This window comes from Camelina sativa, chromosome 7 (genome assembly GCF_000633955.1).
Source record: "Camelina sativa cultivar DH55 chromosome 7, Cs, whole genome shotgun sequence".
Taxonomy (NCBI): Eukaryota; Viridiplantae; Streptophyta; class Magnoliopsida; order Brassicales; family Brassicaceae; genus Camelina; species Camelina sativa.
The window spans coordinates 25,513,849-25,527,321 of NC_025691.1; the positions used below are offsets into that span (position 1 = coordinate 25,513,849).

The 13,473-nt window shown below is 36.7% G+C and overlaps 2 protein-coding genes across 5 annotated transcripts in view; both read left to right on the forward strand.

Annotated features, from left to right (window-relative positions):
- Positions 7–1,877, forward strand: LOC104702546 (lysM domain-containing GPI-anchored protein 2). 2 transcript variants are annotated; one of them, XM_010418415.2, is made up of 6 exons: positions 7–505; positions 575–787; positions 894–1,011; positions 1,089–1,250; positions 1,335–1,366; positions 1,455–1,877. In XM_010418415.2, exons 1-6 carry the CDS (start codon positions 121–123, stop codon positions 1,763–1,765), a joined length of 1,221 nt encoding a protein of 406 aa, XP_010416717.1. In that variant the 5' UTR covers positions 7–120; the 3' UTR covers positions 1,766–1,877. The 2 variants fall into 2 exon arrangements, with proteins under 2 accessions (XP_010416717.1, XP_010416716.1); XM_010418414.2 differs by having other exon boundaries at positions 7–787.
- The window catches only part of LOC104702547 (ethylene-responsive transcription factor ERF013-like), a 5,256-nt gene continuing 3,705 nt past the window's right edge, over positions 11,923–13,473 (forward strand). Inside the window, exon 1 of one of the 3 annotated variants that reach the window (XM_010418418.2) lies at positions 11,923–12,330. In XM_010418418.2, the coding sequence (XP_010416720.1) occupies positions 12,025–12,330 (306 nt within the window). In that variant the 5' untranslated portion in view covers positions 11,923–12,024. Of the gene's footprint in view, positions 13,061–13,473 lie in introns of those variants that run through there. The other 2 variants (XM_010418417.2, XM_010418416.2) reach the window with 2 other exon arrangements.

Consider the following 13,473-nt stretch of genomic DNA (forward strand, 5'->3'; position numbering starts at 1 on the left):
AAAAAAAAAAAAAAAAAAAAAAAAAGTTGAAACTTTGTAAAACCCTAGAAGAACCTAAATTCTTAGAAACCCTAGCCAAGTTGAGTGAAGGGAACTCACTCAGAAGCGACGAAATCGAATATGAAGAAGAAGAAGAACCCAGAAAAACCCTTGTTTCTGTTTCTAATTTTAGCTTCGAGCTTAGCCTCCACGGCGACTGCAAAATCCACAATAGAGCCTTGCTCCAGCAAAGACACTTGCAACTCATTGCTAGGCTACACGCTCTACACCGACCTCAAAGTCACAGAAGTCGCTTCTCTCTTCCAAGTTGACCCAGTCTCAATGCTCCTCTCTAACTCCATCGATATCTCTTACCCAGACGTCGAGAACCATCTCCTTCCCGCCAAGCTCTTCCTCAAGATCCCAATCACTTGCTCCTGCGTCGACGGGATCAGGAAATCCCTCTCCACTCATTACAAGACTCGTACTTCCGACACGCTTGGATCGATCGCTGACTCTGTTTACGGTGGTCTTGTCTCCCCCGAGCAGATTCAGGTGGCGAATTCGGACACTGACCTTTCGGTTCTTGATGTAGGTACAAAGCTTGTGATTCCATTGCCTTGTGCTTGCTTCAATGGTACTGATGATTCTCTTCCGGCGCTTTATCTATCTTACGTTGTGAGGGGTATTGATACTATGGCTGGAATCGCTAAGAGATTCTCGACTAGTGTTTCGGATTTAACTAATGTGAATGCCATGGGAGCTCCTGATATCAATCCTGGTGATATCCTCGCTGTCCCATTGCTAGGTACGATGGTATAAGAGTTATAAAGTTTCAATCTTTGTATAGAAATTTGCCGATTAATAGTACAGATTTTAGCAGATATTGAATGTTTTGTGTCAAAACTTGTCAGCTTGTAGTTCAAATTTTCCCAAATACGCTACGGATTACGGATTGATCATTCCAAATGGAAGCTATGCTCTCACCGCTGGCCACTGTGTACAATGTAGTTGTGTACTTGGAAGCCGCAGGTATTAAGCTATTTAAGTGTTTTCTTAATCGGTTTTGACAAGTTAGCTGATGATCTTTTGCATTGTTGTGATCACAGTATGTATTGTGAGCCTGCTTCTTTAGCAGTCTCTTGTTCCAGTATGAGATGTAGAAACAGCAACTTCATGCTCGGGAACATCTCTTCACAGCAGAGTAGCTCTGGTTGTAAGCTTACTACTTGTAGTTACAATGGTTTCGTTAGCGGCACAATCTTGACCACGTAATGACTCTTTCCTCATCTTATTTCACCTTCTAACGAATATCACAAACTATGTAACCAATCTCTCTCGGGTTGTTTTTTCAGGTTATCTATGTCTCTTCAACCACGATGTCCTGGTAAGTATACTGTCTAATGCCTTATCATAATCCCAATGAATGCCATCTTCGTCTCTAACTGGAATGCAAATGGAAAAACAATTTGCAGGACCGCAACAATTAGCGCCGCTTATAGCCCCTCCTGATAGTGTTCCAAAGGAACTGATGTATTTACCTTCGCCTTCACCTTCACCTTCACCTCCGCCAGATTCTGATGATGATGTTGTTGGTGGAGGAATCATAACCGCACCAGCGGCTTCACCTAGAGGACTTACGGTTCCTTCAAGCAGTTCTATCCCGGGCAATCCAGCTAACGGTCCAGGCGGGAGTATCTCTGTTGCTTCTTGTCCATCGAGCTATTACTCATTCATTGCGTTTCTCATCTCCATTGCTTCTTGCTTTTTTGTGTTCTTAGTTTGAATGCAAAACAATCTCGGTATTGGCTTAGTTCTTTGTTTTTTTTTTAACTCCTGAACACTTGTTTGGTTAGTGATTGTGTTAACTAGCATATATCTAAATACACCTTCATCAAGCCTACGAGGCCCACACTGTTGTAGTATGGATCTCAGATATTTAATACGAACATCTACTTCTAAAAGCCCAACGCAAACTATTTGGATGTAATCGGAAGAGAGAACCCAACTTTAGTTTTGAAATAACTTTATTATACGAGTATTGTTGTAATTTACTTAGAGTCGATCTCCATAAACCAGTCTATACACATGTCCAAGTCCATTAGATCTATTGGCCCTCTTCTCTTATTCTAAGTTGATTTATGAATCTCATTATACTTAGGATTTTATCTTTTACTATATAATGTATTATTCGATTGAATCATTAATAATACAAGAGAATACATCCGTCGAATATTTCTACTTTCACAACACGTTATCAGCACGAGTTTGCCCTAAACTTCAACTGAGAAAAATTCCTAAAACCCTAAAGCAGCCGCACAACATCCTTTGTTCGTCCAAGCTCTCAACCGGATCAAGTTCGTGATTATTCAAGCTCGGCGATCGGTTCTAAGTTCGTGATCAAGTTTTGTTCGTGACTAGTCCGAGGTTCGTGATCAAACTCAAGATATATCTGAGGTCTTTAGCTCCCGGATCAATTCCAGTCAACCCCAAATGGTGTAAGATAAATAAATCAAATTCATCGGACACATATATCGAACCAGATCTTAAATATATTAGAACCCTAAAATATACAATTACACAATCAACAAATCAAAACCCTAAGCTTTGAAACCCTAAACCCTAAAACTTTAAAATTCGGATTGTATGAGGTTTAAAATTGCTTAGGATAAGATTGATTGTTATTGTTTTGATTGATTCTATGTCTTGCATAAATTGAAACTTAAAATCGGAATTTTGTCTTGCATGAAACCCTAAAACTAAGAACTGAAAATCGAAACGCTAGAAAATTTTTTTTCCTAAAACCTCTTGTCCTAATTCTATTCAGAATAGGAAAATTTACTAAACTAAAAAGGAAATAATCTTATCTAGAGAAAAAGAAAACTTTAAAACTTAAAATTATTTGCATATTTCCTTGTCCATACTAGATTATATTTTTGTCTAGGATTGTTTCATGCATATATTAACTATACATTAAAAGACAAAAACTATATATTAAAAGACAAGAAATTATTTACTAAAATTGGCATGGTTCGGTCATAAATACCGCATGGCCTAGACGAAATTAATTCCATGGTTCGGTCTTAAATACCGCATGGCATAATCCAAAACAATTGGCATGGTTCGGTCTTCAATACCGTATGGCCTAGACCAAAGCGATTGCATGTTTCGGTCTTAAATACCGCATGAAAATAATCGGGTGCATGTTTTGTATTTTATAGATGTCCAAGATTGAAAATCTCCGATATGCTGCACTTAATGTCTCTGGAGACAATTATTTACAATGGGCATTGGACAATAAAATTACCCTGAAATCAAAGGACCTATGTGAGTGCATTGAGGATGATAATGATTGTACTGAAAAGAGTAGGTACAAGGCGATTTTGCTAATACGCCATCATCTTGCTAAGAGTCTCAAGAACCAGTACCTTACCATTGAGAATTCTCTTGACCTTTGGACAGAGTTGAAAAACAGATATGAACACCAAAAGACGGTGCTCCTACCAAAGGCTCAATTTGATTAGAAAAATCTAAGAATCCAGGATTTTAAATCCGTGGAAGAATATAATTCAGAGCTATTTAAGATAGTCTCGATCTTGAAATTATGTGGTAAGGAGGTTACTGAGGAAGACTTGCTAGAGAAAACATTCTCAACATTTCACACCAATAACATACTGCTTCAGCAACATTATCGTGAAAAGGGTTTTAAGACATATGCAAGTCTAATCTCTTGTTTGCTGCTTGCTGAGCAGAACAATGAGTTGTTACTAATGAACAGTGCAATGAGAGCTCCTGGTACTGCCCCATTACCAGAAGCTCACAAGGTTGATATGTCCAAGAAAGAGCCTAAAGAGACTAAAGAGTCTAACTACGTCCATAGAAGCAAGTATCACAGTCGTGGCCGTGGTGAAAGAGGACGTGGTGGTCGTGGCAATTACCATGGAAATAATTATGATAGTCATGGTCGTGGGAATCGATCAAGCTTCGGTCGTGGTCGAGGTAGAGGCCGCGGAATTTTCAAACCGCAACATAAGAACAAATCCATTTGTCATAGATGTGGTATGGAAAATCAATGGGTAAAGACATGCAGAACACCTAAGCACCTTGTTGATCTCTATCAAGAGAGTTTGAAAAAAAATTCAGAAGCTAACCTGGTTCTTCTTAATGGTGAAGAAGATTTCGACCATGAGAATGATGACCTATTGGATTATGAGACTTCGGATTGTCTAAGAGAGGATAATTAAATTTAAATATTGTCTTGATTTAATTTCCATGTTTTATGCTTTGAATTTTATTGGATTATAATTTTGGTTTAAATTCAATTATTTTATTTCCTTCAATATATATTTGTTTGTTTTATTCTGTTATGTCTAAAACATAATTCTTGTCCATATTAAGAAATGGCTGAGGACAAGAACATAAGAGATATTTTGCATAATCTCATTCTGAAAAATGTCAATATTAGCACAATAGCGGGTATAGCAAGCTTAATTGAAGGCTACGACCAGACTCATATACTTTTACCTAATGGTACACATCTTGAAACAAGTGATGCCTTATATTCACCCAGCTCAAAAAGGAGCTTATTGAGTTTCAAAGACATTCGTTTGAATGGTTTACATGTAGAAACTAAGGGTGAAGGAAACCAAGAGTTCCTATATATTACTGAAATCACCCAAGGCCATAAGAAAGTCTTAGAGACTATACCCGCATTATCCACTGGTCTTTACCATGCTAAGATTAATATGATATAGGCTAATATGGCAATGAACAAGATGTTCAATGAACAATTCACTTTATGGCATGATCGGCTTGACCATCCGGGTTCTAACATAATGCGTAAGCTAATTATGAATTCAAATGGGCACACTCTTAAAGAGAGACGAGTTATCCCTAAAAATCTCACGTGTGTAGCATGTGCACAAGGGAAACTCATTGTAAGGCCATCACCAGTTAAAGTCACTAAAGAGACTTTAAATTTTCTGGAAAGGATACAAGGAGATATATGTGGACCAATACACCCACCTTGTGGGACGTTTAGATATTTCATGGTCCTTATTGATGCATCGACCAGATGGTCGCATGTTTGCTTATTATCAACTAGAAACCTTGCGTTTGCTAGATTGCTGGCCCAGATCATACGTCTGCGAGCCCACTTTCCAGATTTTCCACTTTCCAGATTTTCCACTTTCCAGATTTTCCACTTAAGATTATATGTCTAGACAATGCTGGTGAATTTACATCCCAAGCGTTTAATGATTATTGTATGTCCATGGGGGTAAGTGTGGAACATCCCGTGGCACATGTACATACACAAAATGGATTAGCTGAATCTTTTATTAAACGTATTCAATTAATTGCTCGACCATTACCCTTGAGGTCGAAGCTCCTTGTGTCGGCTTGGGGACACGCAATATTACATGCAGCAGAGCTTATACGCATCAGGCCATCTAGTGAACATAATTATTCGTCATCCCAATTACTAACGGGTCATGAGCCAGACATATCCCATCTAAAAATATTCGGGTGTGCCGTTTATGTACCGATTGCACCATCACAGAGAACAAAGATAGGACCTCAAAGGAGGATGGGAATATATATTGGATATGATTCTCCCACCATTATTAAGTATCTAGAGCCAAATACGGGTGATTTATTTAAGGCTAGATACGCGGATTGTCAGTTTGTTGAATCCGAATTTCCTATGTTGGGTGGAGAGACAAACAAGCTGGTCAAAGAATTATCATGAAATCAAACATCCTTAAATTGTCAAGATCCTCGGACTCTAGCATGTGAGGCAGAGGTCCAAAAGATTATACATTTACAAAAACTAGCTAATCAATTGCCAGATTCCTTTGCTGACCCAAAGAGAGATGAAATCGTACATATCAGCTTGTAATGCATCAGTACGTATTGATGTTCAAAAGGAACACAATCAAGTTGCTACAGATTCTAAGGCACGTTTGAAACGTGGTAGACCAATAGGTTCCAAAGATAAGAACCCTCGGAAATCTAAGAAAGGTGCAAATCAAACCGAGGTTAAGGAAAATATAGACATGTCTGCGGCAAATCCTAAGGTACCGAATGAGGTTTGGGACGCTGAACCTCAATGTCCTGAAGGTATTGATAATAATGAGATCTCAATAAATTATATCATGTCTGGAATTCAATGGAACCGAAAAGATGTCGATATCGATGAAATATTTGCATACAAGGTAGCACTTGAAATAAATGAGGATCATGAACCCACGTCCATATTAGAGTGCACTAAAAGTTCAAAATGGTTAAAATGGAAAGAAACCATTGACGTGGAGTTAAATTTATTTAAGAAAAAGAATGTGTTTGGTCCGATCTTAAGGACACCATTCGATATAAAGTCAGTTGGACACAAATGGGTCTTTTTTGGAAAGAGAAATGAGAATAATGAAATGGTGAGATATAAGGCACGGCTTGTAGCACAAGGATTCTCTCAAAGACCAGGAATAGATTATGAGGAGACATACTCCCCTGTGATGGATGCAATGACTTAGATTTTTAATAAGTCTGGCTATAAGAGAAAAAAATGATTTGCGGCTAATGGATGTAGTGGCCGCATATTTATATGGTCCACTGGATAATGAATTTTATATGAGATTACCAGAGGATATTGAGCTCAAAGATAAGAGTGTTCTCGAGAACAGTACTGCATAACGCTAAACAAATCTCTTTATGGACTGAAACAAAGTGGGCGTATGTGGTACAATAGACTAAGTGAGTACCTAGCTAAAAAAGGCTATAAGAATGATCCCATCAGTCCATGTATTTTTATAAAGAAGTTTGCAAACAAAGGGTTTGTAATCATAGCAGTATATGTGGATGATTTAAATATCCTAGGAACCTCTGGGGAAATCGTCCAAACAGTTGAATATCTCAAGAAAGAGTTTGAAATGAAAGACCTAGGTAAAACTAAGTTCTGTTTGGGATTGCAGCTTGAGTACATAAATGATGGAATCCTTGTGCATCAAATGGCATATACTGAAAAGGTACTCAAGAGATTTAATATGGACCAGGCTCACCCATTGCCTAGCTCAATGGTTGTGAGAAGCCTAAATTTGGACAGTGATCCATTCGGTCCAAAGAAGGACGATGAAGAGATTCTCGGTCCTTAAGTACCATACTTTAGTGCTATAAGAGCGTTAATGTTCTTGGCTAGCCACACTAGACCAGACATTTGTTTTGCCGTGAACCTCCTAGCAAGATTTAGTTCTTGTCCGACCCAAAGGCATTGGAACGATATCAAACATGTATTGCGTTACCTACAAGGAACGTTGGATTTGGGTTTATTTTATACTAACTATAACAAAGAAGGTTTAGTTGGTTTTGCTGATGCAGGTTATCTATCCGACCCACATAATGCTAGGTCACAAACCGACTATGTGTTTACGCACGGTGGTACAGCAATTTCGTGGCGTTCGATGAAGCAAACCATAGCGGCCACATCATCTAATCATGCAGAGATTTTGGCTATGCATGAAGTCAGCCATGAGTGTGTTTAGTTGAGGTCCATGACACAACACATCCGATCATATTATGGCATGGCCGATGACAAGGGACCAACTATCTTGTATGAAGACAACACCGCCTGCATCGCACAACTCAAGGAAGGTTACATTAAGAGAGATCGGACGAAGCACATTTTACCTAAGTTCTTCTTCACACATGAACTACAAAAGACCGGAGAAGTTCAAGTGGTGCAAGTTCCATCTTGCGACAATTCAGCCGATCTCTTCACCAAATCATTACCGACATCAACATTCAAGAAGCTCACGCACCAGATTGGGATGCAGAGACTTAAGGACTTCTAGTGATGCTTGGAACAGGGGGAGTAATACGTGATGTACTCTTTTTCCTTCACCATGGTTTTGTTCCAATGGGTTTTCCTGGTAAGGTTTTAATGAAGCAGCATCCCCAAGCGTATTACGGTGATCTCTTAGCATTTGCACGGTTATGTCATCCAAGGGGGAGTATTGTAAATCACTTGGAATGGATCCCCATAACCGGTCCATACACATGTCCAAGTCCATTAGGCCCATTGGCCCTCTTCTCTTATTTTAAGTCGGTTTAGGAATCCCATTGTACTTAGAGTTTTATCCTTTACTATATAATGTACTATTCGATTGAATCATTAATAATACAAGAGAATACATTTTTCGAATATCTCTAATTTTACAATAAATATATCATTAATTCGAATTTTCATAGTACTTACTCGTCGAGCAAAAATATTGTATACATTTTATTCATTTTGTACATTCTATATTTTCTCAACTTTTTTGTACGCCATCGATTTTCTTATAATTAAACTACTATATAATTTTGTTGAAACTTAACTTTAAAAAGTGAAACAAATAAATAGGATATAGGTAGTTGAACCTACTTAATGTACGAGCATCCCCATAATGATGAAACCCAGTTATCTTCACTTTCCTAGAAATTGCTCCAAACAAAAACATGTAGCGCACATATTTAATTTCAACAAATCGAAAAAATCTCGATTCTGAAAATTTAATTTGCATAACTACCTCAGTCCTACACAATGCCCGTCCAGTATTATCAGGTGTCCTACGTACAATCCGGTTTAGAGGCCTTAAAATAATTTTTTGTTTGTACCCCTTATATTAAAGGAAAAAAATTTTGGACATTCTTTTTAATAGATTCACACTATAAGTTGAAATTTTTTACCCAAATTCATGCTAAATCCTAATTTTTTTCAAGCAAAAATCTATATATTTCTATAAAATTGAACATTTTTCTACAGACTTACTTAAATAAAACTTCGAAAAATGCCTTAATTACTAAAGGAAAAAAAAAGAAAAAAATTTGGAACTCTAAGCGCTGGCTTAGGTTGCTTCCCCTCTTCCCCTCTGGGCCGGCCCTGGCCCTACGTGACTTATTTTGCACCTTCTTCGAAATTTCTTACGCCAAAAGTCCGTACCATCGTACCAGTTTATCCATGATAAATTAAATGCACCTATCTGTAATCTATCCATATATTATATTCAGACTTCAGAGGTAACTAAAGATATTGTAAAGATAATTGTATTTGTAAATGTTAAGGGCCGCGCCATCTCTTTGTTTAGTTGTTGGGAAAGTACGGAGGGGGTACGGTGCCAGAGAAGCTGGCCACTAGTATGGGAAACCGCTTCACCAGGATAATTTTCTTATTTTCATGTGACTTGGATGATATTTTAAAACTTCATTGCCAAAACCGTATATTATGATTTTTGACAATGGTAGAAGCCTCGAGATGCTTTATTACCAAAAAAAAAGAAAAAAGGAATATTTTGGGGCTGTAAAGCTGACAAAAATTGCCTCTGTTTGACCTTTAAGGGTTTGCTTAAGACCAAAGTGTGAAATGTCCTAAGCGAAGACAAGTCTCATAAGCTCTCAAGGCTATGTGAGAAAGTCAAGGCTGTCCCCAAAAAGAACATGCCCATCTCTCAACTCCTTCGATCGTCATGTGCTCTCTTGCGTGTCTTAAAGTTCTATATAAGGTTTGTTTTGGCTTTTTTGCCGAAATACACATGCTTCTTTTGAAATCATTATCTTGCTTTAGTATCTATCTACACATCTCCATATTTTCACATGCATGCATTGCATATATATTATTGTGGTAGTGCATGCATATATATTATTGTGGTATCTATCTAACATTTATTTTTTAGTATCGAGAGGCTTCTAAACCAGAAAATCTAAATTAAACTATTTAGAAATGTTCATGCAGTCATTATAGGACTTTTATTGATAAAGTTAGATTGGAGCTCTATTTGAAATATCCGAAATGTTTTTTTTTAATAAACTCTTAATGTCGATAAGCGTCGACTTGATCGACTGAGTATTTCTAGTTATTGATTCACACCAACGAAATGAAACTACTAACTAAGTACATAGTTACAAATCCCTTCATTTGTATGGTTGTTATGTAATTATATATAAATGCAATATGGAGATTTGGTTGTTTTAGTATAAAATTAGCAAATCTATATATGTGTGGTTTAACTAAGATTCGACGTGGAGAATCTCCTCAAAGCCCACAAAACGGCTTCATCGTATGTAAAAGAGTAAAGGGGGAAGTTAAATTAAAAGTAGACTTAAGTATGATATAAACCACATGATCCCTCTTCAATCTCTAATCCCACGTAACTTTGTTTCGCGTCTTTTTTCTTTCTGAAAATATTATAATTCAACAAAGCAAAGTAGTATAAGTGGTTGTACTCATATCAATTGTATCAACATTTTGACATATATCAAGGTTTACTATTTACAGTTCGTTTTCTATGGGTGTGTGTGTTATAAGTGTGGGGAACGTATGATATTGTTTATCTAAACTAAAATATAAAATAAGAAAAAAACGCGGTTTTGTGCAGTAGCGAGACAGAGTGTAAACAGCTGTTTTTGTTAAGTGATTCACTTACTTCAGTCTTCACTATTTGGCTGCGCGTTTCCATTTTCCATTATAACTAATTTAATAATAAACACATAATATCAGTTTATCAACAAATATCTTAATGTTTGATAGTACAAACTACAAAGACATATATATTTTTGCTTAAATTCATGTTTAGGTTTATTTTAGTTTATCATTTTTGTTTGAGAGACCTCACATGCTACTTCATGAAACTGCCTCCCCTTGTCCCTCCATATCAGAATCCTATGTATTTTCTTCCCTTTTGATTTTCATTTTTTATTATATTTTATTATTCTCTCAATAGAGGTATTTAAAAACAAAGTTTACAATTTACTATTTAGCCTATAGTCAAACTAATAGATGTCTATAAAACAAAGTCTATAATTCTTTTTAAAGGGTAAAAGATAGATAAACACAATTTGTTTAAGTGTGAGTTACTACTTACTACAATAAAACATTAGATATAGACCAAAGATGTCACATAAATTTTGATGAAACCCTCTTAATCTGATAATGCATGGTTTATCTGATTAAATCATAATATTATATAATTAGCATTCTTCTGCATGTTATATTCGGACTTTTTACTACTAATACCAACTGATTAAAAACACGTCATCTAAATTAACTCGTTTAATATTAACCAAAATAAAACAAAACATAGACTAATGAGCAGGTTTGAAGGGTCTCTTTCCTCGAAATATCGTAGGATTTGACAGGTTCAAATGCAGCTGTAATTCGCAATTTCGGAAAGTGATAGCTATCTATCTAAGTCATCAAAATATAATTTTTTTTTTCTTTTTACCTTTAAAAATTCGATCTCAACCTCAAAATTACTAAACCTTGATTTCCCCACCAAGTGGCTTCCNTGATGATGGCGATTTGGTATCGTTGATGGAATCTCTTACGGACTACAACGAACACGTGTCATTAATGGATCCGTCATGGTATGGATTTGATCACAATGAGATGTTCTTCACCANTAGATTTTTTATTTACTTTTGATGTTATACTTTTAAAATATATAAATTCCATATAATGGTTAGTTGTTGCCTTGTTGGTTACTTTCACGCCTATAAATATAAGTTAACCTTCAAACGTAATAAAGAACGGATTCGAATGTTACTCCGGCGTTCAAGTGGTGGAGAATATCTCCTTTGATCTAAGTCATCGTCCGAATTCTAAACGCTTTACATAAAGAAATCATTTAGTGTTTTACATATCTCATAAGTTAGTTTGAGATTCATCTCCTTGATCATCTATCTAAAACATCTTTATATAAATTAGGAATATATAGCTACTAACTATATATACATAAGAAACAAAATCTGACATATCCATTTTGTGATTATGCGGGTGAAAAATACTAATTTTAAAAACACCTGTCATGCACCAAAAACGTCACATTCATACACAAAAACGATACTATTTCATTTGACCACTTTTAAATTTATAAAATAAGCCATTATTGTCCCCCCCTCCTCTCACTCAATTCCCCGTATCATCAAGTCCGTGCTATATATAATCTCATATCCTTGACATTATTTGCCATCCAAAATACTTTTCTCTTATTCAAACATCAATAACAACATTACTCAATGGTGAAACAAGAACTCAAGATCCAAGTCACTACTTCCTCAATATCTTCACTCTCTCATTCTTCATCATCTTCTACCTCTTCGTCATCGAAACTACATCATCATCAATCTAGTAAGAACAAGATAAAGAAGTACAAGGGAGTAAGGATGAGAAGTTGGGGATCATGGGTTACTGAAATCAGGGCACCAAATAAAAAGACAAGAATCTGGTTAGGTTCTTACTCGACCGCAGAGGCAGCTGCTAGGGCTTACGACGCTGCTCTCTTGTGTCTTAAGGGACCTAAAGCCAATCTCAACTTTCCTCACATCACCACCAATTCTCCTTTTCTTATGAACATCGATGAAAAGACCCTTCTGTCCCCCAAATCCATCCAAAAGGTCGCCGCTCAAGCCGCTAACTCCTTCTCTTCTGACCCTTTTGCCTCTCCCTCCGATGATGATCGTGATGATGGACTCCATCATCATCCATCTCCTTCTTCTTCAGCTGCATCTTCTCCACCTCACCATAATGATGATGATGGTGACTTGGTACCGTTGATGGAATCTCATCACCATGATCATGATGACAGAATCCACCACCATCCATCTCCTTCTTCTTCAGCTGCATCTTCCCCACCAGATGATGGTGGTCATCATAATGATGATGATGGCGATATGGTATCGTTGATGGAATCTCTTACGGACTACAACGAACACGTGTCATTAATGGATCCGTCATGGTATGGATTTGATCACAATGAGATGTTCTTCACCAACAGAGCTCCCTTTGATTATTCTTCACATTTAAATAGCTCGAAGACGACGACGATGGATGACTTGTACGACGATGCTGATATTCAGCTATGGAGTTTCACTTGATCCGACGGTCCAAACGGGACACACTTCAATTCACATTATTTCATTTAATTCATTCTTTTAAATTTATCATCACTTGTCATTTCGTCGTGTTGTTTGTTTCTTTAAGTTGCAAGGAGCGAATTAACGATTGATATGTATGAATATATATATATATATACACACTAATTTAAGAAGATCACATGAACAAGGTGCCTTTTTTTGTCACTTCTTGACTTTTTCATGTATTTAATTAACACACTTGNCGTCACATTCATACACAAAAACGATACTATTTCATTTGACCACTTTTAAATTTATAAAATAAGCCATTATTGTCCCCCCCTCCTCTCACTCAATTCCCCGTATCATCAAGTCCGTGCTATATATAATCTCATATCCTTGACATTATTTGCCATCCAAAATACTTTTCTCTTATTCAAACATCAATAACAACATTACTCAATGGTGAAACAAGAACTCAAGATCCAAGTCACTACTTCCTCAATATCTTCACTCTCTCATTCTTCATCATCTTCTACCTCTTCGTCATCGAAACTACATCATCATCAATCTAGTAAGAACAAGATAAAGAAGTACAAGGGAGTAAGGATG